At 52.6% G+C, this 27,577-nt stretch overlaps 8 protein-coding genes across 8 annotated transcripts; 6 read left to right on the forward strand and 2 right to left on the reverse strand.

Moving 5' to 3' along the window:
- Positions 1–18: 18 nt before the first annotated feature.
- Positions 19–1,480, forward strand: BDV17DRAFT_266363 (ribosome biosynthesis protein MAK16). The gene is made up of 2 exons (XM_073758269.1): positions 19–130; positions 228–1,480. The coding sequence occupies exons 1-2, from the start codon at positions 69–71 to the stop codon at positions 1,129–1,131; spliced, it is 966 nt and encodes a 321-aa protein (XP_073614327.1). The 5' UTR covers positions 19–68; the 3' UTR covers positions 1,132–1,480.
- Positions 1,477–2,718, forward strand: BDV17DRAFT_266364 (uncharacterized protein). The gene has a single exon (XM_073758270.1). It carries the CDS (start codon positions 1,509–1,511, stop codon positions 2,166–2,168), a length of 660 nt encoding a protein of 219 aa, XP_073614328.1. The 5' UTR covers positions 1,477–1,508; the 3' UTR covers positions 2,169–2,718.
- A 371-nt stretch (positions 2,719–3,089) lies between these two features.
- BDV17DRAFT_266366 (aminophospholipid-translocating P4-type ATPase NEO1) lies at positions 3,090–7,297 on the forward strand. The gene is made up of 2 exons (XM_073758271.1): positions 3,090–5,162; positions 5,213–7,297. The coding sequence occupies exons 1-2, from the start codon at positions 3,362–3,364 to the stop codon at positions 7,180–7,182; spliced, it is 3,771 nt and encodes a 1,256-aa protein (XP_073614329.1). The 5' UTR covers positions 3,090–3,361; the 3' UTR covers positions 7,183–7,297.
- Positions 7,298–7,465: 168 nt separating this feature from the next.
- Positions 7,466–13,861, forward strand: sec16 (COPII coat assembly protein SEC16). The gene is made up of 3 exons (XM_073754051.1): positions 7,466–7,603; positions 7,700–12,626; positions 12,679–13,861. Exons 2-3 carry the CDS (start codon positions 7,718–7,720, stop codon positions 13,260–13,262), a joined length of 5,493 nt encoding a protein of 1,830 aa, XP_073614330.1. The 5' UTR covers positions 7,466–7,603; positions 7,700–7,717; the 3' UTR covers positions 13,263–13,861.
- On the reverse strand, positions 13,259–15,847 carry BDV17DRAFT_124155 (checkpoint protein HUS1 family protein). The gene is made up of 5 exons (XM_073754050.1): positions 15,215–15,847; positions 15,018–15,136; positions 14,094–14,961; positions 13,935–14,011; positions 13,259–13,861 (listed from the first exon to the last, which is right to left on the reverse strand). Exons 1-5 carry the CDS (start codon positions 15,255–15,257, stop codon positions 13,835–13,837), a joined length of 1,134 nt encoding a protein of 377 aa, XP_073614331.1. The 5' UTR covers positions 15,258–15,847; the 3' UTR covers positions 13,259–13,834.
- Positions 15,848–16,843: 996 nt separating this feature from the next.
- On the forward strand, positions 16,844–22,122 carry BDV17DRAFT_124280 (GAS2 domain protein). Its single transcript, XM_073754052.1, has 2 exons — positions 16,844–18,536; positions 18,597–22,122. Exons 1-2 carry the CDS (start codon positions 17,036–17,038, stop codon positions 21,563–21,565), a joined length of 4,470 nt encoding a protein of 1,489 aa, XP_073614332.1. The 5' UTR covers positions 16,844–17,035; the 3' UTR covers positions 21,566–22,122.
- On the reverse strand, positions 21,864–25,225 carry BDV17DRAFT_299122 (GTPase-activating protein GYP7; the record flags this gene model as incomplete). The annotated part of the gene is made up of 5 exons (XM_073763820.1): positions 21,864–22,906; positions 22,964–23,282; positions 23,334–23,596; positions 23,645–25,010; positions 25,067–25,225. The coding sequence occupies 5 exons, from the start codon at positions 25,223–25,225 to the stop codon at positions 22,500–22,502; spliced, it is 2,514 nt and encodes an 837-aa protein (XP_073614333.1). The 3' UTR covers positions 21,864–22,499.
- Positions 25,226–25,478: 253 nt separating this feature from the next.
- BDV17DRAFT_266382 (aromatic ring-hydroxylating oxygenase subunit alpha) lies at positions 25,479–27,541 on the forward strand. The gene is made up of 5 exons (XM_073758272.1): positions 25,479–26,151; positions 26,204–26,356; positions 26,425–26,606; positions 26,653–27,068; positions 27,122–27,541. Exons 1-5 carry the CDS (start codon positions 26,065–26,067, stop codon positions 27,265–27,267), a joined length of 984 nt encoding a protein of 327 aa, XP_073614334.1. The 5' UTR covers positions 25,479–26,064; the 3' UTR covers positions 27,268–27,541.
- Positions 27,542–27,577: the final 36 nt, after the last annotated feature.

The raw sequence follows: 27,577 nt of genomic DNA on the forward strand, positions 1-27,577 counted from the left end.
CTTACTGTATCAAAACTCCAACGCCACTGCTGATTTCGCCGGAGTTGCTCTGGTCCGCTGCAGGCAAGATGTCTTCCGATGAAATTGTTTGGCAGGTCATCAACCAGCAATTCTGTTCTTACAAGCTAAAGTACGTGCCAATCAATGGGCGAGACGGTCTTTCCTATCCTACTGTACTCTTATTCTCGAGAGAATGAGCTAGACTAACCCTTTTTTCCTCGCTCCAGAACAACAAAAGGCCAAAACTTCTGTCGCAATGAATACAACGTCACGGGCCTCTGCAACCGGCAATCCTGCCCGTTAGCAAACTCGCGCTACGCCACAATCAGGTCCGACCCCGAGTCCGGCGCCATGTACCTCTACATGAAGACCATCGAGCGCGCCCACATGCCCAGCAAACTATGGGAGCGGGTGCGCCTATCCTCGAACTACGCAAAGGCCCTGGAGCAGGTCGACTCGCGGCTGATCTACTGGCCGAAGTTCCTCATCCACAAGTGCAAGCAGCGCCTGACGCGGCTGACGCAGGTGGCAATTCGGATGAAGAAGCTTGCGAAGGAGGAGGAGAGGCTGGGAGAGCGGGTTGTGCCGAAGCTTGCGCCGAAGATTAGACGGAGGGAGGAGACGAGGGAGCGCAAAGCGGAGAGTGCGGCGAAGGTGGAGAGGGCGATTGAGCGAGAGCTTATTGAGCGGTTACGGAGTGGCGCTTATGGTGATCGGCCGTTGAATGTTGAGGAAGGAATTTGGAAGAAGGTGCTTCGTGGGTTGGAGAGGAGTGGTGAGGGTGAGCGGGATGAGGATCTTGATGATGGAGAGCTTGATGAGGAAGTGGAGGAGGAGGAAGGTGTTGGGGAGGTTGAATATGTTAGTGATATTGAAGAGGACGAGGATCTGGAGGATCTGGAGGACTGGCTTGGTGGTGAGTCGGCGGACTCGAGCGACTATTCTGATGAGGATGACGAGGATAGCGACGAGGAGAGTGGATCTGATGAGGATGAGGAGCCGAAGAAGTCGGCGAAGCCAGGGTCTAAGAGGAAGTTTACTGCTCCTCCTCCCAAGCCTCGGAAGAAGGGTCCCAAGGTTGAGATCGAGTATGAGACTGAGGGCGCTGGAAAGGAGAACATCCTCGCTTAAGATGCGCTCCATTGATGCGCGAAGTGAGGTATGGATGATAAAAAGCAAGACACATAGTGGTCCTTTTTTGATTTCAATCAGTTGTTTGGCGTTGATCGGTTTCGCGTTAATCTTTGCTGTCACTTTTGGGCATGTCATACCTAGCAGTCCCATATACATAGCCACGTTCCTGCGCATTCATTGCTCCGACATGATTCATAATTAAAGATAATGTGAGCATCGAGAATTCACTACACCTTTGTTCAAACGTACCCAACGGCTATCTACGGCGATCACGTGCGGCGACTGAAACAGCCCATAGTAACTCCATAGACTCGAGACACGACAACTCTCTTTCTCCATACACCCCCAAATTTCCACTCACAAACACCGCCAGGATGTCTTCCTACTTCTCATCTATAACATCCTCCTCCGCAATCTCCAGCCTCGGCACCCGCCTAAACTCCCTCCGCCGAGCCATAACCTCCGACGAGGCCGACGACCCAGACAACGAAGATTGCTCCCACATCTCCAACGTCCTCCGCGCATACTACATAGAAAAAGGCCGGCGCTTCCCCGAATGGCTCCCCCCCGATCCAAAAGAACGCTCCTCCGCGCCCGCCCGCCAAATCGCAACCGCCAACGCAGCCCCCGGCTCCATGTCCTCAGGGCGGGGCGGCGGCCTGGGTGATTTGTGGGGTGACACGGGCAGCGGCGCACCACCACAGTCTCAAACGGCCAGTCTGCGACGAGGTCGCGGACACCCGGGGTCTCATGCGTCTTCGACTGGAAGTCTCCCGTCGCAACATTCGTTGCCGTCTATGTCGGGGTCGGCGTCTGGGTTACACCCCGCTGGGGCGAGGCCGCTGCCTGGGCGCTCGGGGTCTAGTCAGTCTGGTGCTAGTGTTAGCTCTTCGCCATTGGAGAGGGCGAGCTCAGCGCAGGATCGCTTGAGGGCTAGGTTGCAGGGTGGGAGGTCACCAAGTCCTGGGCAGTTGGGGGATCCTAGTGTTCGGAAACCGGTTGGGATGAGTCCTGGGTCGGGAAGGCTGAGGTAGATGTCCGTGGCCTTTTGGTCTTGGATTCTATATGCGAATGTCCTTGATCCCACAAGCAGTATGGTCTTGGTGTACTATGGTTGTACGAAAACTTCGCGGGTCGACAATCATCTCGTTGCTCCTCTGTGATGTCGGTACGCACCCGTATACCTCGCATCGTGTCGGTCTACTTGGACAAGGACTAAAGAAATTTGAGTCTCAGGGTGTTACAATTTGTCTACTTATATCGTTGTCAGCGCTTGAGGCGTGTGGTTTTTCTACTGGGAGGCGTTCGTCCTGTTTTGCTGATATCCGGACCACTGGCTGCTCCTTTCCAACTGGACTGCTTTTTTTCCTTTTCCGAGCGAAAAATACCAGGACTTGTTACCACCCTCGATTTTGAAGCGATTTTGCCTTTTTATCCTATGTTACTTGGTGCAGACAATACATACCTACTATATTCATGGTCGTATCAGTTGCCCAGTTTGAAGATATCTTGTTTTGGCGCCCGAGTACCAAATTGCTGGGCAATTGCAATATCATAAATTTAATGTAGCCATTGTATTTCGAAGACCTATTCAGATTCAGGGACTGACAGTTGATTCTTCATGGAGATACTAGTTCTCCTCTGTGACGGATATTTATCGAAGTATATATTCCCGCATGGATGATGCCGATCTGCCCCAATCCTAAAAAGCAATTCACCAAGGAGGTATATTCCAAGCTTTCACGACTGCAAACTCATACTTATCGACAGCGAAATCCCCTGAGTATCGTAGATTAGACTAAATGTAACTTGATAGGTGTTTGCTGGGGTCCTCATAGACGCCTGAAACACAAGGGGACAAATCATATTGGTGCTTGTCATGTGACTGTGCTCCGGTGGCCGCGCATTGAGGGAACGGAGAATAGGCCGCGAGATTACTTGCCCCAGACATTAATGTACACTCTCACGACACTCTCTATTGCAAGCGATCATTTTCAAGTCGACTGAACAGCCAACGGGACACCGTCGTCGCACGTATACACTCAAACTCCGTTTACGCATACAAAGACAATAACGATGGTCCCGTGGGGACACCCTGGAAGCAACGCAGTATAGAATCAGCCAGGACATGACAGCTTTCTTTCCGGCACTGGAGCCAAGATACCGCTCCTCGTACTCTGGAAAGTAACTCTGATACTGTCAATTTTCCGAGCCGAGAGTTTTCATAATGCCTTCATCCTCCGAATACCTACGCGCTCACGACCGTGCTAGTATCGACTCCGACGATGACCTTGACCTGGAGGAGCTGGACCCCTCATCGACATATAACGCCTCACGAATCTCTCGAGAGGAGCCGGTTCCGCAAAGAAGCCATGGCCCTGGGATAGCTCTACGGAACCTGCGCGTTGGCGCCGGCAATCGTCGATTATGGAAACGAAGTATGTCCAGAGACAACGAAGAGGATACGGCTGGTCTACTCGACAATCGTGAGGAAGAAGGCCTTCGACCATCACACGCAAGTTCGCGACCATATACCGACGATGACGCGCCGCTGCTTGACCGCCGGAGCTCCGTCCGCTCCCTCCCTGACGGTGGACGAACGCCGCAACGAAGATCTCGACTGGGATGGCTGAAACCGAGTGCGTTGTTCGGGTCTGGTAGTGTTGCGGGAGGAACAAACACTGAGACCGTGGTTAAGCCCCCGCGAGATGTCCTTGTCGGCCAGGCGCAACGGACGAAATACCCACCGAACGTTGTCTCGAATGCGAAGTATACACCCTGGAGCTTCCTCCCTCGGACGCTTTACAACGAATTCTCCTTCTTCTTCAACATTTATTTCCTGCTTGTCGCCTTATCACAGATCATCCCTGTGCTTCGGATAGGTTACATGTCTACGTATATCGCTCCATTGGCCTTTGTTGTGTCGATATCGCTGGGGAAGGAAGCTTTGGATGATATTGGACGGAGAAGGCGGGATGCCGAAGCCAACGCAGAGGAGTTTTCTGTCGTCGCCTTGGATAAATCCGGTGGAAGCAGGGCATTCCCTGTCGCAGAGGACGCGCACTCGCAAGGGGAAGATGCCCCTGTGGTCATTAAAAGATCTCGAGACTTGAAAGTCGGCGACGTCCTGAAAGTCCGCAAGAATCAGCGCCTCCCCGCCGATGTTGTGATCTTGAAGAGCATCTCCAATGATGCTACGGTGGTTCGCGAGAGTCAGGAGGCTGCCGCAAATAACGGTTCATCATCGTCTGCGCCTGAACAGGAGCCAGAGACAAGTGCTAGCGCCGACCAAGCCAACGAATCTACCAGTGATACTTTCATTCGAACTGATCAGCTCGACGGTGAGACGGACTGGAAGCTGCGCTTGCCGTCAGTGCTGTCCCAGACGCTCTCACTTACGGATTTCACACGCTTAAAGATCACTGCGAGTGGACCAGATAAACGAGTCAATGAGTTTGTTGGAAACATTGAGCTTTTGCCGCCGCCGGGGTACTATGACCCCCATGTTGATAAGACAGAGGACAGAAGCGAAGAAGATGATGAAACGGCACATAATAGTTCTGCGCCGCTTACCATCGACAACACCGCCTGGGCGAACACTGTCCTCGCCTCAAACACGATTACTTATGCTGCTATCATATACACTGGGTCCCAAACTCGAGCTGCCCTTTCTACGTCCCCTTCGCGATCCAAGGTTGGACTGTTGGAATATGAAATCAACAACCTGACAAAAATTCTGTGCGTTTTGACTTTGACCCTCTCTATCATCCTGGTTGCACTTGAAGGGTTCCAGCCTACAAACGACAAGGAATGGTATGTCGCCATTATGATCTATCTTATCCTCTTCTCGACGATCATTCCCATGAGTCTGCGGGTCAATCTGGATATGGCGAAATCCGTGTATGGTCGGTTCATTGAACGGGATAAGGATATCCCTAATACTGTGGTCAGAACGAGTACGATTCCAGAGGATCTCGGACGAATTGAATATCTTCTTTCAGACAAAACGGGCACTTTGACCCAAAACGGTGAGTTCTCATTACTTAGATGCGCAAGAAATAGGAGCTGATGTCCACAGAAATGGAACTGAAGAAAATTCACGTTGGGACCGTTTCGTATGCGAACGACGCGATGGAAGAGGTAGCGTCATATGTTCGACAAAGCTTCGCTGGTAATTCTCTCACCACCGCTTCTGCCGCATTTGGCGCTCAAGCAGGACTTGGAGCGGCTCCGCGTACAAGAAGGGAGATCGGCTCGCGTGTCCGAGATATTGTCCTAGCTCTTGCCCTGTGTCACAACGTCACCCCGACAACAGACGAAGAAGATGGTGTGAAGGTAACGAGTTACCAAGCATCATCGCCAGACGAGATCGCCATCGTACGCTACACGGAAGAGGTTGGACTGAAGGTTGCCTACCGCGACCGCCAATTGATAGTCCTGGAGTCGGCTGACACAGGTCATGTTGTTGTGCGCGTGCGTATTCTCGACATCTTCCCGTTTACATCTGATAGTAAGCGCATGGGAATCATTGTCCAATTCGAAACGGACAAAAGTATTCTGGAATCTGTGACTGAAGAGGAAGAGATCTGGTTTTACCAAAAAGGAGCCGACACTGTCATGACCTCAATTGTTGCGGCTAATGACTGGCTTGATGAGGAAACGGCTAATATGGCTCGTGAAGGATTGCGAACGCTGGTTGTCGGACGCAAACGACTCTCTTCATTGCAGTATCAGGAGTTCGCCGGCAAGTATAAACAGGCAAGCCTTGCGCTTCAAGGGCGTGACATTGGCATGCAAAAGGTGGTGAGCGAGTACTTGGAGCGTGAATTGGAACTGCTCGGTGTTACTGGTGTGGAGGACCGTCTTCAGAGGGACGTCAAGCCTTCACTGGAGCTTCTGCGCAATGCCGGAGTTAAGATCTGGATGCTTACTGGCGACAAGGTTGAGACGGCGCGGTGTGTGGCCATCTCTGCAAAGTTGGTGGCCCGTGGTCAGTATATCCATACTGTTGCCAAGGTCAAAGACAAGTCGGCTGCACAGGAGGCCCTAGACTTTCTCAGGAACAAGACCGACTGCTGTCTACTCATTGACGGCGAGTCGCTGGCCCTCATGCTCACGCAGTTTCGATCAGCGTTCATCTCAGTGGCTGTCTTGCTGCCGGCTGTCATTGCATGCCGATGCTCGCCCACCCAGAAAGCTGAAGTGGCCGATTTGATTCGCCAGCATACCAAGAAGCGTGTGTGCTGTATCGGAGATGGCGGTAACGACGTCTCCATGATCCAAGCGGCTGATGTGGGAATCGGTATTGTTGGAAAGGAAGGTCGACAAGCTTCTCTCGCGGCCGATTTCAGTATCACTCAATTTCACCATATCACCAAGCTGCTTGTATGGCACGGACGCAATTCCTACAAACGATCGGCGAAACTTGCGCAGTTCATCATGCACCGAGGTCTCATCATCAGTGCTTGCCAGACGATGTACAGCATTGCGAGTCACTTCGACCCAAAGGGCTTGTTCATCAATTGGCTCATGGTCGGATACGCCACTGTTTACACAAATGCCCCTGTATTTTGCATGGTCCTCGATCGCGACGTGGACGAGCAATTGGCCAACCTCTACCCCGAGCTATACAAAGAATTAAAGACCGGCCGCAGTCTGAGCTATCGCTCCTTCTTCACCTGGGTCGCAGTGTCTGTTTATCAGGGCGCTGTGATCCAAGGCCTGTCACAGATCCTCCTCGACACCATTACGGGAAAGCGACTCATCAGTCTCTCGTTCACTGCTCTTGTCCTCAACGAGTTGCTTATGGTCGCCATTGCCATTACGACCTGGCACCCGGTAATGATATTCTGCCTCCTCGGTACGGCTTTGGTGTACGCCGCCAGTGTTCCATTCTTGGGCGAATACTTTGACCTCAAGTACGTGATTACGCTGGATTGGGTCTGGCGCGTGGTCGCCGTAACTGCTGTTGCCATTATCCCCGTCTGGGCTGCCAAGTTGATCAAGCAGTCTTGGAGCCCGCCGAGCTATCGCAAGGTGCGAGGATAATGGACGGTTTATTTTTGTGTATTCCTACTGTCATAGCCGAAAGAATTGTCTTTTCGGCTTCTTTTAGCGCTCATATCATCTCCCAATATACTAGATAGACTTATGAACGATGCACTGCTTCATTCTCTATAGTTGTGTAACCACGTGACCGTAACTGTTAGGTGGCCCCTTTTGGTCGTTCTGCCGGGCAAATCCGCCCCCGAATGAAGCCTGAAGCAGTTAATCACATCAGCGTCAGGAGCGCTTGACAGCTGCTTTTCGCCACGCAATCATGAAGTCCCAGGTTTCTCCTTATCTCTTGTAATTGGGTTTTTGATTTCGCAGAATTGTCCTAGATTTTTCTCCCGTATTTTCTCTTTCCCTTTTTGCTTTTCATGTCGCCGGAATCTACGCCTATTTTCCGATCCTCGGGCTGAGTACCGTAAGTTGTCTGCCACACGTACCTTGGAGTTGGAGAAGGCCGAACGTGTCATGTTCGCGCCCGACGGCCATACTGACATCCTATCGCAAATGGCAGACCTAGTACCTCGCAGCCATGGAACAGATCGAGCCATCCGCCGTATGGAATCCGGCGCTCCGATCGGACAATGACGACCTAGAGACTCCCGTCGCGTCCGCGCCGACAGAAGATGCTCCCGTGCCATTACCCCCTGCATCGCCAACCGCGCAAGATAGCGCCGCGAGCGCAACTGAAGACTCAAATGTCGAATCCTCGGCGGCTTTAGAAACGCCAGAGGCACCGGTACCGCCGACGTCCAACGAAGAACCCTTTGGCCGGGCCGAAACACAGGCGGAGTTTCGGGAAGAGGCCGCGGAGCTGTTCTCTGCGGCGGGTGGTGACAGCGAGGGGCCGAACCCTTTCGAGCCCCAGTCTGAGCCTACGCCTACGGTTGAAGAGGGTGGTCTACACGCACATCCGGAATTACAGACATCACAACAGGACGGATATGTACCGGAAGTGCAGACTCACCAGATAGAGGACACGTCGGAGAACGCCGTGGCCGGTGGCTCCCTTGATGCGGAATGGTCCAATCACCAGCAAACACCGAGTCACCCTGCATCAATCAACGGAGAAGTTAGCAGTACGAATCACGACCTTTGGGGCAGCCCGAAGAGTGTTGATCATGGAGATGATGACTTCTTCGACCAACTGAAGACGCAGACGAAGCCGATTTATTTCCCGCCAGAGGAGTCGCGATTCGAAGAGGGCGTGCCGTTGTTGGATGATTCGGTGGAGAGTCCGGTTGAGCAGACGACGACGGCGACGGCGACGGCGACGGCACCTCAGCCGAGTCAGATTGATGCTGTTTTTGAGGGCGATAACGATGACGATGATGGATTCTTTAGCTCCGCCCAAAAGCCGGAGTCCGAGAAGGAACCACAGGGCCCGTTCCATGTTCACCGGAAGAGCACGTCTCAAGTGATGGACTCTTTGGGCGCGAATCAGGATGCGATTGCTAGCCCACTTTCTCCTACTGCTGAAGAGTTCGACGACATTCTAGCGGCAGCGGCTTCACAATCCCCTCAAATGGCACAGGAACCGGCGGCAGCAGCTCCAGCGACTCAGGAGGACGATCTGGCTGCGGCGTGGCAGGCAGAGTTATCTGATGATGACCTTGAGGTTGCCCCGGTGGAGGAGGATCTTGCTGCTAAATGGCAGGCGGAGCTCGACGACGATGACCTTCTCCTAGAGGATGAGGTTGTGGAAGAAGCCCAGGATGCTCAAAAGGTCAATGGTGATGCCATGGACCCTGCTGCGCAAGGACTTGGAAGTCCATTCGGGACGCCGCACACCGCCAGCAGACCCAAGGCGACGCAGAATGCGTACGTGCCTCACCAGCCATCCACATCAGATCTGGTAGGTGTCCCGGTTGCAGGGGCCTCTCTGGGTACGAGTGCTCCCCAAACTGGAAACTACTTCCAGCCCCGACCTCCACATCCTATTCCTATGAACAGAGCCGAGAGCTTTGCGGAGCGCTCGAAAGAAGGTTACAAGTCACCTTATGACCTCCCAGAAGATATTGCTCCGCGTCGAAAACCTGCCCCCAGGCCAATGGTAACGCCGGCTGCCACATTGCCCACACCACCACCTCGAAGCAGCAGCATCCCGGCACCACCACCACCGACGTCGTCTGCAGGTCCAACACCGCCTCTCGGTACCGGCGCTATGCCACCGCCAGCGGCCTCAACAGCGGCTTCGGCGGCTGTACCTACCCCTAAGAACTTCTACGAGGAGCTGCCATTGCCTCCTGTTAGAGCTCGCTCGCGGCCTGCCAGCTCAGGACGATACACGCCAAATCACAGCACGACAAGTCCTGCGCTCTCGCAGGCGCCTCCGCCGCCACCAGGTCAACCAGTCGCCATGCCTAATGCGCACGCGTCTAGTGACTTTGCTCAACCTCAATTACAGCAGCCCGACAGGTTGGGTCCGTATGCTACTGCTCCAGGTTCGCTCTCTTCAAGCGCACCTGTTGTACCTAGTCTCTCCAACCGGTACTCCCCAAAGCCACCGACATTGCAGCCTGGGGCCAAGCCACCTGCTTCTCCGAGATACTCTCCAGCCCCACCGCCATTAGCTGGGCCTCCGCCTCCGCAGCGCTATGCTTCGCAGCCTGTTGGTGTTCCGGGCCAGCCTGTCGCTCTGCCGTTTCAACCGCGTACTTCTAGCCCGCTAGCCCACCATGAGAAAGTCTCTTATCAACCAAATGAACTCCGCAAATCTTCCCTACCCCAGCCTATCTCTCCTGTTGATATTCAGCCGCCTCATATCGATACAGATGTTCATTCACCTCGGTCTACGCAACAGAACGCTCCTGCGAATCAAGCCGCTGCGAATGGCGCTGCGGATGCGCCTGCTAAATTCCAGCCGACATCGCCACCCAGGCACCCATATGCACCACCTTCATATATAGAAGAGTTCTCCCGCCGGGTCAACAACGGTGCTCCCTCCACATACACACCCCCTCCTGAGGGCTCATCATTTGTTCCGCCCCGGAGATCACAGACGCAGTCTCCTACCCAACAACAACAAGCAGGCCCTGGATTATCTGTGCCCACTATTGATCCTCTTAAAAGGCCTGCATCGGCTCACGCACCCAGCTCGCCGACAAAGGCCTCTAACTCATATGCACCTGCGCCAAGCCTGAGCCAGGCTCGCCCAGTCGCACAGTCGCTTGAGTTCATTCCACCGAGTGATGGACAGGAACTAGATGCTTTGGAGAGGTGGAGAGGAGCGCCGATCTTCAAGTTCGGTTTCGGCGGCACTGTTCTCTCCTGCTTTCCCAAGCATATCCCACGGTATAGCGCAGGACAAACCGTTCCCAAGATCAAGTCTATGCCAGGCGAGATCAAGACCAGCCAGCTTCGCGACGTGGTTTTGTCAACAGGAAGCATTGTGCAGCATCCAGGTCCCCTGAGGAACAAGTCCAAGAAGAAGGATTTGGCTTCGTGGCTTTCAAGCAAGATCGCGGCGTTCGAGAATGAGGGTGTCCCGCAACATTTCCAGGCCTATCCTGACGCTCATAAGCGCCATGACGAGAAGATTCTGTTGTGGAAGGCTGTCCGTGTTCTGGTTGAGCATGATGGCGGCGCGCAAAGCACTCCTGAGTTGCAGAAGTCCCTGAGGAGTGTGATCTTCCCACACCTGCAGACAGCAGACTCGGAACCTACATTTGGCGACTCCGTTCAGTCCTTCGCTGCCGAGCCACTGACTGCTGCCTCTCAATCGGATGCTGGCGATAAGTCATTAGGCGAAATCCACAATAACCTGCTGCTTGGTGAGCGAGAAAAGGCAGTCTGGAAAGCGGCCGACGAGCGACTCTGGGGGCACGCTATGATTATCGCCTCGACACTGGATAAGTCCATCTGGAAGCAACTCGTTCAGGAGTTCATCAGGCGGGAAGTCAGGTCTGCGACCGGTAATTCCGAGTCACTTGCCGCTCTATATGAGATCTTTGCTGGCAACTTCGAAGAGAGTGTTGATGAACTTGTTCCTCCCTCCGCAAGGGCTGGATTCCAGCTGGTCAGCAAGGTCGATGGACAGGGGACATCCAAGGATGCTCTTGCTGGGCTCGAATCTTGGAAGGATACCCTGGGCTTGGTACTGAGTAACCGGTGTCCTGACGATCACCAGGCGCTGTTGGCGCTTGGTCGGCTGTTATTGTCCTACGGTCGGGTAGAAGCAGCCCACATTTGCCTTATCTTCTCACGGGCAGCGCTATTTGGAGGTCCAGATGACCACCAGGCAAACATCGTCCTCCTTGGCGTGGACCATGTTCATTCTTCGCTTTCGGCTTTGCTGGATGATGATGCTATCCTACTTACCGAAGCGTATGAGTTTGCTACATCTGTCTTGGCTGGATCTCCCACCTCTACACTTCCCCATCTCCTGGCATTCAAGCTTGTCCACGCCTGGTCGCTTGTGGATCAAGGGCACAAGTCTGAAGCCCAGCAATATTGCGATGCTATTGCCGCTGCTCTCAAAGCCACCACGAAGCCATCGGGCTACCACAATCAGCACTTGTTCTTTGGTGTCGACGAATTATCAGCACGGCTCAAGCAGACTACCGGAGAAGGAGGGTCGTGGATATCGAAGCCGAGCATGGAGAAGGTTTCCTCGTCGATGTGGAATAGATTCAGTAACTTCGTTGCCGGCGACGACAGCGACGCCGCGTCGACGGGCTCCAAGGGTGGAGAAGCAGATATTGGCCCATTTGCTAAAATGTCTGGCACCCCTACTGTCAGTCGTTCGCCATCCGTGACGGATATCTACGGCCAGTACCCTATGCCTGCAGCACAGCCAATTCCGTCTGCTGGGCCTTCGCGCTATGCACCGAACAACCAATACGCGCCCAATGCCTCACCTGACCAAGGCCGCGGCCGATCATCCCTTGACTCTCAGAGGTCTGCCTCATTCGGACTCCCGTATGGTCAGCGGCGTGAGTCGCAGGAGTACGCGCCCCCTTCTGAGAGCCCGTTCACAGGGGGTCCGTTCTATGGATCTCCATCTGTTGGGTATCAGTCTACGCCTCCTCAGACATCGTACATGCCCCCTCTTGCGCCTGTTGAGGAAGATATGGGCCAGCAAGCCCCTCAGCAAACAACAGCACCGCAAGGCCTCTTCGCACAGGACTCGCCTTACCAACCTGGCTTCCAGAACTCTTTTGATCAGTCATTTGGCAACGCGGTCGCACCGGATGTTCAAGTAAGCGAGGCTGATGGGTATATGCCCCCTGTTAGCTCTGGCTACGAGCCGCCTTCGAGCACTGGACCGGCAGTAGAAGTAACTGAGGACTCTGAGGATGAGAAGCCGCGCAAGAAGTCAGCCATGGACGATCGTGACGACGATGACTTCGAGGCTCGTGCTGAAGCTCTGAAGAAGGCTGAGAAGGCCCGTAAGGACCGGGAAGCTGATGAAGCTTTCCGAAAAGCAGCGGAAGCCGATGGTAAGTTACCCCCTCCATGCATTGTAAAGACAATCTCGCTAACGTCGTATAGCTAAAAAAGCTGCTCCAGCAAAGAGCTCATGGTGGGGATGGATCAAAGGCGGAAACAAAGAAGACGCCAATGCCGCTGCCGGAAAGCCGATTCGCGCGAAGCTCGGAGAGGAGAGTTCATTCTACTACGATAAAGACCTGAAGAAATGGGTCAACAAGAAGGATCCTAATAGTGCTACGGAAGTGCGTGCCACGCCGCCCCCTCCAAAGGCTCCTGGCCCTCCCAGCAGAACCGCGAGCAATAGCAGCATGCCCCGTCCGCCCGTGCCAGTAGGAGCTGGCAGCCGACCCCCGTCATCCGCGGGCGCTCCTCCCCCACCACTATCGAGCAGCCCGGCATCTTCACTTGGTCTTCCGCCAACGCCTGCCTTGGGTCCCGCGCGATCTGTGTCCACCGGTGCCGTCCCACCTGCTGGTGCTCCTGACTCTCGCCCTGGAAGTTCCGCTGGTCCTCCGCCTAGGCCGTCGACTTCCTTGAGCCATGCCGCTTCAATTGACGACTTACTCGGAGCCCCGGCGGCGCGTAAGGGTGCTACTGCTCGAGGTAGGAAAAAGGGTCGGTATGTTGATGTGATGGCGCAGTAAGCTGGGGCCCTTCACTTGAACGCCTGCTTCTGGTCGAACTTGAACCTAGCATTATATTACCCGGAAACTCAGGTTTCCCTCATCTTTGCATTTGGTGAAGTGAAGTGAAGTGAAGTGTATACCCTTGTTTTGTTGCATCGCTGAACTTTCAACTGCATCGCTGCAAACTGCATGCCATACATACCTAGAATTTGTATGGTCTGACTTTTCTCGGGCGTTTTCTGCTTTCGATGCCTCGACTGATTCACTGTGTCATTGTATCTTGATGTTCTTTTCTTCTGCTACGCTCTCATGTATATTTACCCCCTTCCCCTTCTGAACGTTTGTTTTAAATGTCCTCTTTTTCATTTTTCTTTCTTTTCTTGTGTTCTTTCCTATGTCGATGTCATGATGGCAATGCTTTGGGTTGGGTCTCCAAGAGGATGGACCTGATCTAACGCCTGCTTGTTTATGAAACATGATCTTCTATATAATAATACCACTTGATGATTCGTATCTGACATTATTCTCATTTCATTACTTTGGACTCGAAATGGAGGAAGTGTAGATCGTGTTATACTTGCCCCGATAAGTTAATTTAGGTAAGAGTTGATATAGTACTGCGCTCGTTAGCTCTAGTTGCTCCCGAATGTGACTAGATGACGAGACACGACGCCCAGTGTGAGAACATACCGTTAAGCAAGAATCTTGCTCATCATACCCACTAGGCGGATAGACGTAGAGAACCAGCGCAGTCTCATGAATGAAGCCTGTCAACCCAAACCAACCGCAGTCAATACCTTCCTTCCTTCATAGCACTGACATCCTAAGAAGCAGAGAATCACAACTCACAAGCAACAACCTTAGGACTCAACCGTCCCACACTCAAGACCCTCGCCCAGTCCCTCCCATCAATACGCACCTTCGCCCACCCACTCTCATCATCCCCGGGCAAATTCCTCATCCGCTCACTAGGCAATTGCTCCATCTGGCTCTGCGAGAGCTGACTAGGATCAAGCGCCGGATTATGCAAATCGCTCCACACACTCGAGATCTTGAGTGCGTCTGTTGCGACAGCAAGACGAAGGCTGCCGTGCATGTTTGCGCTCAACTCGAGTTTCGGCGAGACGCCTGTGCCGGGAATAGTTCCGGCGGGATGTTCGGAGGTTAGGGTTGATGTGACTGTTCCTGCTGCTGCGGCAGCAGCAGCCTTTGGCGAGCTGTCGGCAGCGAGCTTAGTGAAGCGCTCAGAAATAGATTTCAGCTGGAATAGGTCGGGAAGGATAATGTGGACATCAGGATCACGACAGCGCGGTTCATGCAGACCGTCTACTGCCGACTCGTGGAGGACCTTGACGGGGACTTCTTGCGTAATGAATGTTTCGCGTTCGCGGCGACCTGTTGGCCCCGGGACTGCTGGGGGGCCCATGGACCCTGCTTCGGCGGGCATAGTGGGCTCGTTCATAGAACCGGAGCTATCAACAGTACCGCTTTCACCAGGATTAGCGATCCCCAGAGGATTCGCACTCCTCGTCCAACTCTTCGTCCTAATCGTTAATGCAAGAAGCGGGACCTTGCCCTTCTTCGTCAGCCGCAACTGCACCCATTTTGCGCCGGCTGCGGAGCGCAGAGCGCGGTGGAGGGCGCTGAGTGGGACTTCGAGGTTTATGACTCCTGTGTTGGATTCGAGGGTGTAGTCTGTGTCTTCGAAGATGGATTCCTAGAGGTCTTTTAGTTGGGTTTGGTTTAAAATATGGAGCTGAAGGAGGTGCATACAACAGGTAATTGCGCCCATACCTGAGTTCCTTGGTCGGGGATAATGGTAAACCGGACGACGGACTCCTCGAGGCGCATCCAGCAGAGTTTGCCGAGGGAGGAGAGGGAGCCGACTAGTTCTGCTTGTGTGGTTAGTCCCGACGTAGATGAGGTTGATAATGGGCACGCGATATGACGCGGTTGGGCTTGACACGTACTGGTGAAGGTGGCGGTATTGACCACTTGAGTGCGGAACCGCATTTTTTCATTGTTGCATTATCTCTCTTTCAAAGGGATGTAGGCTTGGATTAGCTATGTGCTACCCAAGGCTGGCAGTCTAGAAGAATCGGAAGTGAGGTTGGCGCTGAATCGTTGATGGTCGAGATTGCTGTGGGGAACGTTAGGTTGAAGCTCCAAGCTCCTTCCAGCGGCCAGCCTCATGGCTCTATCACAACCGCTACTTTCTCAAATATCAACTCTTAGTTTTTGTTACAATTTCGGGACCAGGTTCGTCTTGTACGTGCAGGGGAATTATGGTGGGTGGTTTGGCTCAAGATTATGTTTACAACAATCCTGGTTTTCTGCCAATGTGCTTGATTGATTCTCACCATCTTAACACTAGGATTGCGTGAACCAAGTCGAAGGACCAAATCTATATTGGACGCATCATATCGCTTTGAACAAGCTCATACCGATAGGCAGATATCACCAGCTGCAGGTACACTCATGGCTGGCCTGCGACAAAACTCCTGCTCCTTCTTTCGAGCCACCTGAGGCGGGCCAACCGTGATGCGCCCACTCACTTATGCGCAAATTCGTGTCATTTGTGTCAAGGGTTAGACGCGTTCCTTGCTCCGTGGCTGCAGAGTGCACGCCAGGAGGCTGGAGTTCCAGAACTTCGAAGCACACTCCTTACGCGACCTCGACTTGTCTACATCAAACGCATGGGTGGACATCATTACTATGACGGTATCCACAGGACCACTATGCCGGGAATGTCGGAGCTCTGGACGAAATGACTGTTGCAAACGAGCATCAAACAGGAGTTACGGGAAGGGCAACAGGATATGAAGGGTGCCTTATGAAGCTATGATGCCAGTCACAGTTTGCTGCCAGATGCAAGGGGGCCCTATCAGTGTCAAGCTTTCAGACCAGCTGTTCTGATGAGAGGGCTCCATTCTCAGAATTTGAGGCTCTCCAGCGGGGACATCAAGTTTGTGTGCTGCAAACACGACCTCTAACGCGAACCAGATAATCCTGTCTGAGGAGGCCGGGCGCGCCAGACCGAAGCTGTAGATGCTCTGTAGAGCATCAGCGACCTATGCACGAGACCGAGCTCCTGATTGAGGAAGAAGTTGTTTTTGTTATCCCCATGGCATCTAGGCTTGTTAAAATAGATTATAGATTGAGGGCGACGGAGTAACTACGGGGCATCCTGTATACTAGAGGCCAATAGTGCGAAATTGCCGACCCCTTTTGGCGCCGCTCCACTTGACGCGTTGTGAAAAAACCAGCGAGATCGTGAAAACTAAAAGCGAACCAGCCGCCCTCAATTCTCCTTTGGAACTTATTGGTTGCTTATTCTTAGTTCGCCTTGGGGCCCTATGTGTTGTTTCCAGACAGAGCTGGACCGTCCCCCATCCACTCGTTTTCATTGTTGACGCTCGTTCCTCCCCTCGATCCAACTCCAACTATCACCACCTCACCACACCACACCACACCTGCATCTCTGCTTCATCCTCTCTTGCACCAAAATCTCACGATTTCCAGTCAATCACTCTCCCCTCTCTCATCCCCTCTCCGCTCCCTCAAATTTGATCTCGCCTATCGCGCCTCCTTATCCACCTCCAGCTACCTTCAGCAGTCCAGCTAGACGAGCTCGGTGAGATCGCGTCTCAGCATGCTTGCTCTTCATCCACGCTTCGTTTCTCCTATTGTTGATTTCACAGCGCGACCTCCGTCGATCACCCCTCTATACTGAACTCAGAACTTGAAACACCCTTGAATCCTCGACCATATCCTAAAAGCCTGAGCTCGACATGGCGAGCCGCGTCAGTCCACCTCGCCGGCCGTTTCAGGCGCCCCCCACGTTGGCCCCCAAGAGCTCAAATCACCTCGCCGTACCCAAATATCACGTCGTGGACCCCCTCCTTGGAAATCTATCACCAGAATCAACCCTGCAAGCTCTTTCATCTACCGACGCAATCCCGAAGAACGAACAGGCCGCCCACGATATCCTATCCAAGAGCATCCTTCAGGCCTCACCAACAGAACGAGCCCTCGGAATACGCGCCGCGATAGCTGCTCAGAAGCTCGGACAATGGTATAGAGAAGTGCACGCGTGGACATGGCCGAAACGAACGGAAGCCCAGCTTGGAAAGGGGTTCATTCCCCCGTCCGACGCGGAAAGATCCATATACTATGGAAGCCTCCCAGCGACGGTTATTGAGGAATATGAGAAACGGATCGAAGAGATCCGTGATGGAATGGACAGTCTTGACGTCGAGGAATTGAAGGAGCACGTCCTCAATGCCCACATTCCAGGCCGGTCTCGGCCTTCGTCAGCCAACAGCACTATGTCCGTGCCTCCCCCACTTAGCTATGTTCAATTGAGTGACTTTACCGCTGTCATTACTGCTACGATTCTCCGAGCTTTGCCGCTCTTATCCCGCCTGAATGCTCTCCTCTCTGCCTGGGATGTACGACTCTTGGTCGTCCGGCAGATACCGGGGCTGCTACATAGCCTGCGGTCCGTTAGGTCAGAGCTGAATTGTGCTCTGGATCTATTGAAGTCTACGACTCCACCGACCGAGAAGGATGTCTTATACTCTTTTGCCAACTATCATGCTAAGCGAGCTGCTTTGGAGTCGACCGTGGTGTCAGCGGGCCGGAGAATGGACCGTATACTCGATTCACTGGACGGGCGTGAGGATTCTCTCCCTGAGGACTGGATTGACGACCTGGAATCTGCCGAGGCCGACTTTGCTTCCTGGGTCATGCAAGCTGAGAAACGGACAGTCGAGAACGAATGGCGCCGGCTGTCAGCTCGATCTAATGACGATAAATCAAAACCGGAAACCGCTCTGAAAGAAATGTCAGAAAATAGAGACCCTGAGGAGTCTCCTGCTGGTACCAACGTCGAGCCGCTTTCTCCTTCAATGGATTCTCTGGACTCAGCCGACACCGACAATGAACCTGAAATTATCCCCATCTCACATGCTCGACTTGCACCCTTGCAGATCGGACGCACTCCGCCAATGGAAACCATCGTTGAGGAAATGGGCAGCCCATTCTCTCGGCCGCCTTCTCAGACTGCTGGTAGTATTGCTAGTCCATCCGTTACGGAAACAAAGACTGCGCCTTATTCGCCTTCGCCATTACCTTCAAACTTCGGTGATTCGCGGGAAGTTTTGGACACTATACTGAGCATGCAATTGGATGCGGTCTCTGAAATCCCCGTGGTCGCCAATACGATAAGACAAGATATCGCCGAAAATGTCCATGCTCACACTGAAAAATCAACCCAGGCTTCGCCAGTTGGTGAGCTAACGCACACGTCTGAGAAGTCAAACGATGAGCTACTCACCGATCCGAGCGCAGAAATGCCAGTACAGCCGAATCAGTTCGATGGTAACCTTGACGTCAACGAGGATGCGTCACAGTCGTCTGTTGGTGTGTCACCAATAGCAGAATCTCTGCCTCTCCCCAAGAAGGCCAACGACAAGCTTCCTGCAGTCACCAGTATAGAGCCAGAAATGAGCCCGGATAAACTGTCAATCGATATTAAACAAGAAAAGAATACGGCTCAGCAGCCTGTCGATGTGCTACCGGTCCAACAATATTCGCGTCTTTCAAACGAGCCGAGTGCGGAGCTTGCCTCAACCTTGGAGGGGGAGGTAGTGACGGAGTCCGATATTCCGCGCCGTGACATCAAACTGGAAAACAAGCCTGTTGACGATTCTCGTGCCGAAGAGCCTCTAAAACCTACTGAAATATCGCTCACTGAGCGTCTTGCCGATGCGGATTCTGAAACACCGGCGATATCCTATTCGGAAGATATGTCGCGTCCTGCACCCACTTTCAACGAGGAAGATAGCCTCGAAGAACTGCGGACTCCTGGTCAGCCCATCCCTTCCACAGATACATCAAGCGCCGACCCAGTGCGAGCTGAGGCAATGACCAATATGGCCGAATCCGCGCAGTTGCTCCCCAACGAACCTTGTCCGCAAGAACAAGCCCCTCGGTCCAAGGAAACCCATCCAACTCAACTGCCAACTCTATCCCAAGACTTCCCGGCGGTTGATGCGCTTTCTGAGAATAACGCTGCTATATCAACGGGTAATAGCGTATCAGAGGCCAGTGAAAACCTCGAGCCTATCGCTCTAGACGACAAAGCCAAGACCTCACCACATGATCAGAGCAGTGATGTTTCTTCAGCGGAGAGAGTCGGCGAAGAGCGTGCGTCGCCAACCAAGAACGATAACTACCGTCAACTAGAGCCAGCTGAGGTCGAACCTACCACGCACGAGACTGCTGTGATTGAAAGCGCGCCCCCAGAAACCTATTCTCCCAAAGTCCATGAGCGCTGTGCAACGCCTCCTCAAGACAATGTGGCGTCGCTTCTAAATCTCTTTGTACCGCACGATAGTAGCAAAAAGTCTACAGAACGACAACCTTCCGAGGAGCCTGAACAGGATGAGAAGAACGCGTCAAAGAAGCCTTTGGACAGTCCTATTAAGCTGTCCAAGATTCGTCCTGGGCTACTAGATCTGGACAAACACAAGCAGAAACTCCGTGTCCGAAGAACATCGAATGCGTCTGACGGCTCTCTATCGGACTACCCTTCGCTTGTGTCAAGCCCGGAGATGCCAGAGCCGCGAACGTCTTCATCCAATGGGACACCGCTGCTGCTTGAGACGCCGCCGCACTTTGCGAAAGACTATAGACTATCCAAGCTCACGCGCCAGAACAACGACCATACTTTACGAGAGGATCGATTGGTTCATTTGGACGCCCAAAAACCATCTCCACGAGATCCTTTCACCCATAATCGAGCACTCAGTCTACCGCTGCAACGTTTTATCAACGAAAGCCTTGACGAGAGCTTCGACACGGAACCTGCTAATGAGGATGACATCTTCGGTCCTAGATCCTCAGGGAAGAAGAAATCACCCGCAAAAAGACGTCTCAAGTCTAGATCCACAAATTCAACCAGCACTATGAGGAGGTCTGACGTTCAACATCTTGCGCCCACACGCGAAGCCAGCTCTGGGCCCGACTCTGACATTTCCAGTGACGCACAGCCAGAAGCCCATAAACGCATTGGGAAGTCGTCAATCAAGAACCCACGTAAGGATTCAACGCCGGTTGAACCGCCCAGTAACATCACCACGGCACGTCTCAAGAAACAATTGACTGCTCATCTCAGCCTTGAGAGCATTGGTCCTTACAAATCCAACGCCCTGCCCCGCAATTTCTCGTCGACTAGTCTAGGCAAACCCAGATCTCGGGCCTCCTCTGTGAGCAGACCGCCAACCCGACCTAAAGACCAAATGGATGAGAAGATCAACTCGATCCTCACCTCTCTTCCGGGACATATCCATCTCGTTCCAGCCGACCACGACGATGATGCAATCTCAGTAACATCCTCTGTTCCATTCAGACGCGAAAGGTTACGCTCAGACTCGCCTCAGGGCACTCCGACCCGCAGCTTCACCCCCGCCCCATCGCTTACACTTCGGCCTGCGATGACTCGCAGGAGACAGTCTCATGCCCCAGAAGAGAGTTCAGTGAAACTCTATCATCTGCACCGCGGAGGCAAATCTGCTCCCACCAAACTCTTTGTCCGGACGGTTGGCGAAAACGGAGAACGTGTCATGGTGAGAGTTGGCGGTGGATGGGCCGATTTGGCTGAATACCTGCGCGAATATGCCATCCATCATGGGCGTCGACACGTATCGGAGACACCTCGCGTAGAGGTCGAAGGACTCCCTTCTCGCGATTCCCCATCCTATTCGCCACCCTCGAGCCGGGTGCCATCGGGCAGCGGACGCCCTATACCGGCTCGACCTCGCTCAGTCCTTAGCAACCGCCCATCTTCTTCGCTGGCGGTTCGGAAAACCAGACGGTCATCTAACGTCTCTGACATGGGCGATCTCAGGAGACCCAGCGCTGCCAGTGATGCTCTTAACGTCTCGTTCTCCCCTACTTCCACCAATTTCCCTGGCCGCCGATTATCCGTCTCATCTAACGTCTCCGCGGGCGCAATGTCGTCCGTTAGCGAAGCCCGCCATGGATCTCCCGGGGCACCCGCTATGCCCCTTGGTCTCGCTGGACCAAAGCCGCGCGCAAAGCATTCCCACATTAGCCCAGAAAGCGAGGCCTGGGTCGAGGATGTCCTTGGCCAGGCCCGACGGAGCTCTTCTCTCAGGCCGCTCAAGTACACCCTGCCGTCTCCAGAGAATGATGCTGAGGGAAACCCGACGCCTACGTTGCCCAAGTCACGGAGTATCAGTGACATCGGCAAAGCCGGCTCCAGCAAGCGCGTTGTCTTGCGCGGCTTACGATAGCCGCTGAGAATTATCATCATCGCATACCTAATCTCTGCCTTCTATTTTCTCTACCTCATGCTCGGCTTGCCCTTACCATGGCCTCTTATACCCTGAACCAGGGTTTTCATATCGACAGCATCGGAAAATTTTACTTCCGCTTCATTATCTTCTGTTTTGCATCGTTTGAGCGTTTCGTTGTTTACCATCTTCATCCTCCTTTCAGCTGTTTAGCGGGTTGCATATCAGGCATGGGCACCATTCTTATATTGGACATTTGGTTTTTGAATTGCTTGTTTATACACTTCTTATATTTTTAGCACACGGTACATTTTGTTATCTGTTGCTTTTTGTTTGTTTTCTTGTATTTACTATCCGGTTTTGCAGAAAGATACCCTCGGTTAGGCTAGGTAGTTAGTTTTGTCTTTTGGTCCTGATTTAGAAGACCATAGAGTACAGTACAGTACATACATGTTTATGTTTCAAATGCATTGCATATTTTAGTACCTCGATGTCCTATTTCTGTAGTATAGTTTGCGTATCTCCATTAGAGGATGTAAGATCTACTTGGTCAAAATATTCAGGTACTTAACGGCCTACATTTCAATGTATATGAATTAAAAATAAATTGATGAGATTAAATAGTCCGTACCAAATCTGATCATATCATCAAAGCCACAAGGTAACAATACCGTAACGCCGCTAATCCAACCGCAATGTACACTGCTAAGAACACAAAAGATGGAAGATAGAAGATGAAGATGAAAGCAAATGACAAAGGTCATCATCGGAATGAAGCGTGATGGATGAGGGTGAGAAGAAAAGTGAGGAAATATAGCGCGGAGTCGTCACAAACTATATCAGACCGAGATCGCCTTGGACCTCCATTTGTCAAATTCTTGGTCGGTCTATCTTAGCTAGGTCATAATGATACCTTGGTCAAAGCAAATCCGATCTAGGGCTTCGCAGCCGCAGCCGCAGCCCCAGGCCCAGCGGCAACAGAGTCCGAGGTCTGCTGGTTCCAGTAAACGTCTTTCCTAAAGAGATCTCGCAGCTCGGGTGATATGACTCTCGTATCAGGCTTATCACCTGCACCCGATTTTGAAATTGATGTACTGGTACCTGAAACTGAGGCTGAAGCTGAAGCTGATAGCCGTTGAGGGGATTTACCCTTGTTGGTTTGGTTAGATGAGGATTGGGACTGTGACTCGGAGTGAGGTTTGCGCTGTTGAGCTTGATTTGATGGAGCGGGGAAGTTGTTCTTCTTGTCGATTGCTTCGACGGCGCGTCCGAAGCGGTGGAAGAGGGATTCTGCGCGGGCGAGGATGGGGAGGAGGTCCATTGTGTTGGAAAGTTCGTTGACTGGTTTACTTAGTAGGAATTTATGGAGAGTGTCCTGGAAGGAGGTCAGGTACGTACTATATTTCAAGACCTCATCAAACTGCTTGAGGTGGTCCATGATGACGTCTCGGTGCTTCTCGAGGATGGCGAGGGCGATGAAGAGGTGGAAGTTGCTGGTTAGGTAGTCAGACCATAGCGTCTCCCAGAGGCGGAGGACGTCTGCCCATTCGAATTCTCGCTTGTACCAGACAAGCAGCATGCGGAAGAAGAAGAAAAAGTTTGTGCTGTCGGCGGACTGGAGATGGAGGTAGAGCTGGGGGTCCATGAGTTGGACAAGATGGTCCAGGGTGAGGAGTTGAGCGCGCATTCCGGATTGGTCGCGGAGAAAGTTTCGCTCCTAAGAAGTGGTTAACAGGGCTGGCTAGTGTTAAGGGACCTTGAGATGTACCATTCGGGTCATGAAGTTGACAAAGGCCCAATATGCGACTGCGTCGTCCTGCATGACGGCGTAGATTGGCGCCAGCAGGTCGCTCATGCCCTGAACATAGCCTAGGTCTTTGTTATACTCGTTGTACGTAAGGAGCATATCTTTCATTTGCTCGAGGTGCACGTTTGTCCCGACATCTGCGAACGGAGAATCTGGGTCTGGATGAGGAATATCCTCTCCAGCAAACAGAGGAATTGTCCGGTCCGTACGATGGACATCTTTCTCTGCAAGGAGTCAGTAGAAAGACATGGATCCACGAGACCACCTCTTACCTATTCGATTGCGCTGCTCCTTCCACCATTCCTGCTGTTCAGCAGTGGTGTCACCTTCTACCATTCTTTCCCACCAAGCTCCCTTCAAGCGAATATACTCATCGCGCCGTGAATTCATCAAGGCCTGACGCTCGTCACGAGTACTGTCCCATGGATACACCTCGAGGAGGAAAAGCCACGCTTCCTTTCGAACTCCATCATTTGGATCTAAGCCTCCGTGGAAGATTCTTTCTTTGACCTCGTCGACGGTGAGTTGCAACCGCCCAGTACGGGGGTCGAAAAAGCCTTCCCACTCTTTGAGCGTCACCGTCTTTCTCCGCTCGCTAAGCGACATGTTCCCGGTCTCAAGGTCCAGGATCTCGAAGTCTCCAACAGAGCTATTTTCCATCTCCAAAACATCCTTTGCGGTCCATATTCGCTGGTTCCTTTCCCGTTCGCTTTGCTCTGATATGCTCATCGCCCACCGGGCAAGGTATATCCTAGCACTATCAAACTCCTCCTGTAGCGTTTGAATTTCCGGTGTCCTCAAAAGGCGACGGACCTGGGGTGGAATAATAGGGTTGTCAGCTATCTCATTGGCAGTGCGTCTCGTGAATGTCGTTATCTTGCTTAGTGATTCCAGGACCTTCCACCTTGTCTCCTTGATTGCCTTCATGAAAGGATCCATGCCTGCATCGTGCAGCGCGGGCTTTTGAGCCGGAGGCGCTGGTTCCTCTTGCGATCTTCTGGAGGAGCCATCGACAAGTACTTTCTTCCCGAATGAAATTTGGTCTTCCTCCGACGGGTTAATCAGATAAACAGTATTGTCCACGGTCGAGCGCTGCACGTCAGCGTAATTCCGAAGCCACCGCAGAACCTCATCTCCGCCCCAGAATATGCTCCCATCTTCGCCAAAAGGATCGAATGACTCCCTTGTCCGCTTTTTCTTCTGCAGTATTGTCGACTCGCATTCGCTGTCATGGAAAAAGAGGGCCGGGAAGCTGTCACCTGCCCGGGTATTGATCACAAGACTACCAAACCACCAGCCCAAGCTTGGCGGCCGTACGAGCAATGAGTAGACCTGTGATAGAGGAACGGCAAATGCGTAGAGACCGATCGGATCTCTAAACGTCGTTGTTTCTGGGAGAGCGGGAACTAGGTATTTCTGGCGCGGGGTGTCGTCTTCCGAGAGATCGACTTTGACGTATGTATCGTAAGCATCACCAAGGGCAGACTCGGGAACCCAAGCGAGGAGGTAGGAGGAGGCGTCAATTTTCGATGAGCTGGAAGGTGTGTCTTTCTGTGAGGTGGGTAGGGGTTTTTGTTGGACGAGGGCGATGAAGCCGGGTATGTTGTCTTTCGCCGAAGGAGTGGGGTGAACGTAGACCTGAAAGCATCAACTGATTAGTTTGGAACGTAGTGAAAATGTCGGATCCGGCGCACCTTGCTCTTGGAGAACAGAAGCCTCACGCCTTTTCTGGAGGTGGCGTGGGCGATGGTATTGTATTCGTCCTCCTCTTCATCGCTGACGTCGTAGAAGGAAGCTGTCGGAGAAGGCGGCGACGGAGGAGGGGTGAACTGAACGTTACGGGAGCTCGTCATCCTGAGGCGCGCGATGCGTGTATGAGGCGAGCTTCAGAAATCTCTCACAACTCTCAAAACTGCTGAAGTTTAGACTGGTCTTTGTTCTGGAGATAGCGAAAGTGGTGAAGCTGCAGGTTGGCGATTGACGTAATCAGCCAGTCGCGGGGTCCAAGCATGTGATCTCCGCTGGTGAAGAACTCCTCCACAATCAACTGTGGCAGAGGTGCAATATTAATGAACCAAAGTGAAGATATCTTTGAGAGAGATGGCACCAGGCTTAAGAAGATGAAATGACAAACAGTCCAGTCGGAGTCAGATTCCATCGGCATTCCACGGGCGCACCTCCAGGGCTTCGCCACAGCCATTCCCGATCCAGGCAGCAGCAAAACATCGCCAAAATATCCAGCACGAACATGGATTGCAGCTTTTGATGCCATATTCATCAGGTCCGTGATGATGGTGCGGCTTGTCATTTATCCACTGCAGTGTCTGCATGAGGCTGATGAATATACATAGCCACTGTCGGGGCTTAGGAGTTGATGATGGTTTCATGGACTTTATCAGCCCCAATCATGCCGTTTTGGCTTCCGGTTTCAGATACGATATAGACGGTGCCAAATGTGACATTGAATATCTCTTACAGCTCCAACTTTTGAGCGAAAGTACTTACTTCGGGATTTTATAACCCCTTCAGGAAACGCTACGCCTGGCCAATTGGACGACACTCATAAGCAACTTGCAGGTGCCACGGTATATATCGACACCACTAAACGAACTATAAGTACCGTGAAATATCATCGAGACGCATCGCTGGATGATCCATAGCAGCAGGTCGCTTTGGCACCGCAGCCTTCACCATGTCTGACCTCGCTCGCACGCTTCCGGCTTCCTGGTACTGCAGTCAACCACTCTACCAGCTTGAACGGCGGGCTGTCTTTCTCAAGGTTACTAAAATCCTATCTTCCAGCTTCGGAGTACGTTACTGACGCTGTTAAGTCATGGTATCTCCTTGGTCCTCTGACAAGGTTCCAAAACGTTGGTGAGGTTGTCGGCTATGAGGTAGCGCAGCAATCGATTGAGGCGGTTCGATCCACTGGGGATGCGTACATGCCTACTTCTAAGGAGATTCAGGTTACCTGTGCGGACACTGCAAGTTGCCTGTCCAAGATCCTGCTACGGCGGCTTACCCTAACACCACTAATCGGCTACTGGTATAGAAGACACCTCTGCGCCATCACGTTACGCCCACCGGCCTGGTATTCACCACTCTGTCTGAGGACGCTCCACGCTTCCATGAGTACTTCCCAGAGCTTGAGCCGCTTCTTCAACGCGTCGACTTCACCAAGCTCCCGTACAAGCGAAGCATTAAGTACGAAGGCCGCTTCAACTGGAAGACAATGTAAGCACCTCCACCCACCATGCTAAACAGCATCTAAGATACCCAGGGTCGACGGCTACCAAGAATGCCTCCATTGCCAATACACCCACCCCTCATTCAGCATTTATTACCCCCCAACCTGGTACAAAGTGTACAATCACGTCAACTTCTCTCACCACATCGCAGACCCCAAGAAGCCCAACGACGGGCTATTCCTCTATTTCTTCCCAAACTGCACGCTGAACGTTTATGGAGGAGGCATGTCCTCGTTCCGCGTGTGTCCCACCGAAGACCCCAACGTTACGCGCATGGAATTCGACTACTACCACATGGAGAACGGGGAGAAGTTCGAAGAGTACTTCCGCTTTGTGCGGCAGGTTGCGATGGAGGATTATGAGCTTTGTGAGCGGGCGCAGGAGAATCTCGGTAAGGGGGTTTATCGGGAGGGCATTCTGAATCCGGAGAAGGAGAGTGGGGTTTTTTGTGAGTTTTGCCCTACTCTACTGCATGTTGTTTAGCTGTTGACGGTGGTATAGTCTATCAGGGCCGTGTCTTTGACCTCGTATGTCAACAACATGCAGTGGAGAAGGCGAAAGAGCAGGAGCAGAAGCAGCCGGAAAGCACTGCATTGAAACCGATAAATCCAAGTTCAGGTGTAGAGAGCGTCCAGGCGGTTGCGTGACCAAGATCAACTGCCCATTTCTCCAATTGTCAAGGGCTAGAATGGAGCATTGAGTAACGTAGGGTCGTAGTGATATTCACATTAATGCAAGAGAGTCCACCGCGAGCAATGAGAATGGCCGGGTATTCTTTTTAGTAACTCCTAGGGATTTTCCGAGTTACTCTGGAAAAATGCACCTATTTCGGCAAGCCGAGGACAAGAGCTGGAGTCAAGGCCTCCAATTCAGTATAGTTACGTATGGTAGTCTATCTCCGAGTCAACAAATGAACCCAGGCCCAATTATGATTATAATCTGGAATACCACCCACTA

Source organism: Aspergillus undulatus, assembly GCF_047715775.1.
Source record: "Aspergillus undulatus strain CBS 261.88 unplaced genomic scaffold BDV17scaffold_33, whole genome shotgun sequence".
NCBI lineage: Eukaryota > Fungi > Ascomycota > Eurotiomycetes > Eurotiales > Aspergillaceae > Aspergillus > Aspergillus undulatus.

Coding starts and splice junctions, on each gene's coding strand:
- BDV17DRAFT_266363 (XM_073758269.1), top strand. CDS start 69: ATGTCTTCCGATGAAATTGTTTGGCAGGTCATCAACCAGCAATTCTGT. Junction 131..227: donor TTCTGTTCTTACAAGCTAAA/GTACGTGCCAAT, acceptor TCCTCGCTCCAG/AACAACAAAAGGCCAAAACT.
- BDV17DRAFT_266364 (XM_073758270.1), top strand. CDS start 1,509: ATGTCTTCCTACTTCTCATCTATAACATCCTCCTCCGCAATCTCCAGC.
- BDV17DRAFT_266366 (XM_073758271.1), top strand. CDS start 3,362: ATGCCTTCATCCTCCGAATACCTACGCGCTCACGACCGTGCTAGTATC. Junction 5,163..5,212: donor GGGCACTTTGACCCAAAACG/GTGAGTTCTCAT, acceptor TGATGTCCACAG/AAATGGAACTGAAGAAAATT.
- sec16 (XM_073754051.1), top strand. CDS start 7,718: ATGGAACAGATCGAGCCATCCGCCGTATGGAATCCGGCGCTCCGATCG. Junction 12,627..12,678: donor AAAAGCAGCGGAAGCCGATG/GTAAGTTACCCC, acceptor AACGTCGTATAG/CTAAAAAAGCTGCTCCAGCA.
- BDV17DRAFT_124155 (XM_073754050.1), bottom strand. CDS start 15,257: ATGCGGTTCCGCACTCAAGTGGTCAATACCGCCACCTTCACCA. Junction 15,137..15,214: donor CAATACCGCCACCTTCACCA/GTACGTGTCAAG, acceptor CCACACAAGCAG/AACTAGTCGGCTCCCTCTCC. Junction 13,862..13,934: donor AGCAAGATTCTTGCTTAACG/GTATGTTCTCAC, acceptor TAACGAGCGCAG/TACTATATCAACTCTTACCT.
- BDV17DRAFT_124280 (XM_073754052.1), top strand. CDS start 17,036: ATGGCGAGCCGCGTCAGTCCACCTCGCCGGCCGTTTCAGGCGCCCCCC. Junction 18,537..18,596: donor AACCCAGGCTTCGCCAGTTG/GTGAGCTAACGC, acceptor ATCCGAGCGCAG/AAATGCCAGTACAGCCGAAT.
- BDV17DRAFT_266382 (XM_073758272.1), top strand. CDS start 26,065: ATGTCTGACCTCGCTCGCACGCTTCCGGCTTCCTGGTACTGCAGTCAA. Junction 26,357..26,424: donor AGGTTACCTGTGCGGACACT/GCAAGTTGCCTG, acceptor CTACTGGTATAG/AAGACACCTCTGCGCCATCA. Junction 27,069..27,121: donor GAAGGAGAGTGGGGTTTTTT/GTGAGTTTTGCC, acceptor ACGGTGGTATAG/TCTATCAGGGCCGTGTCTTT.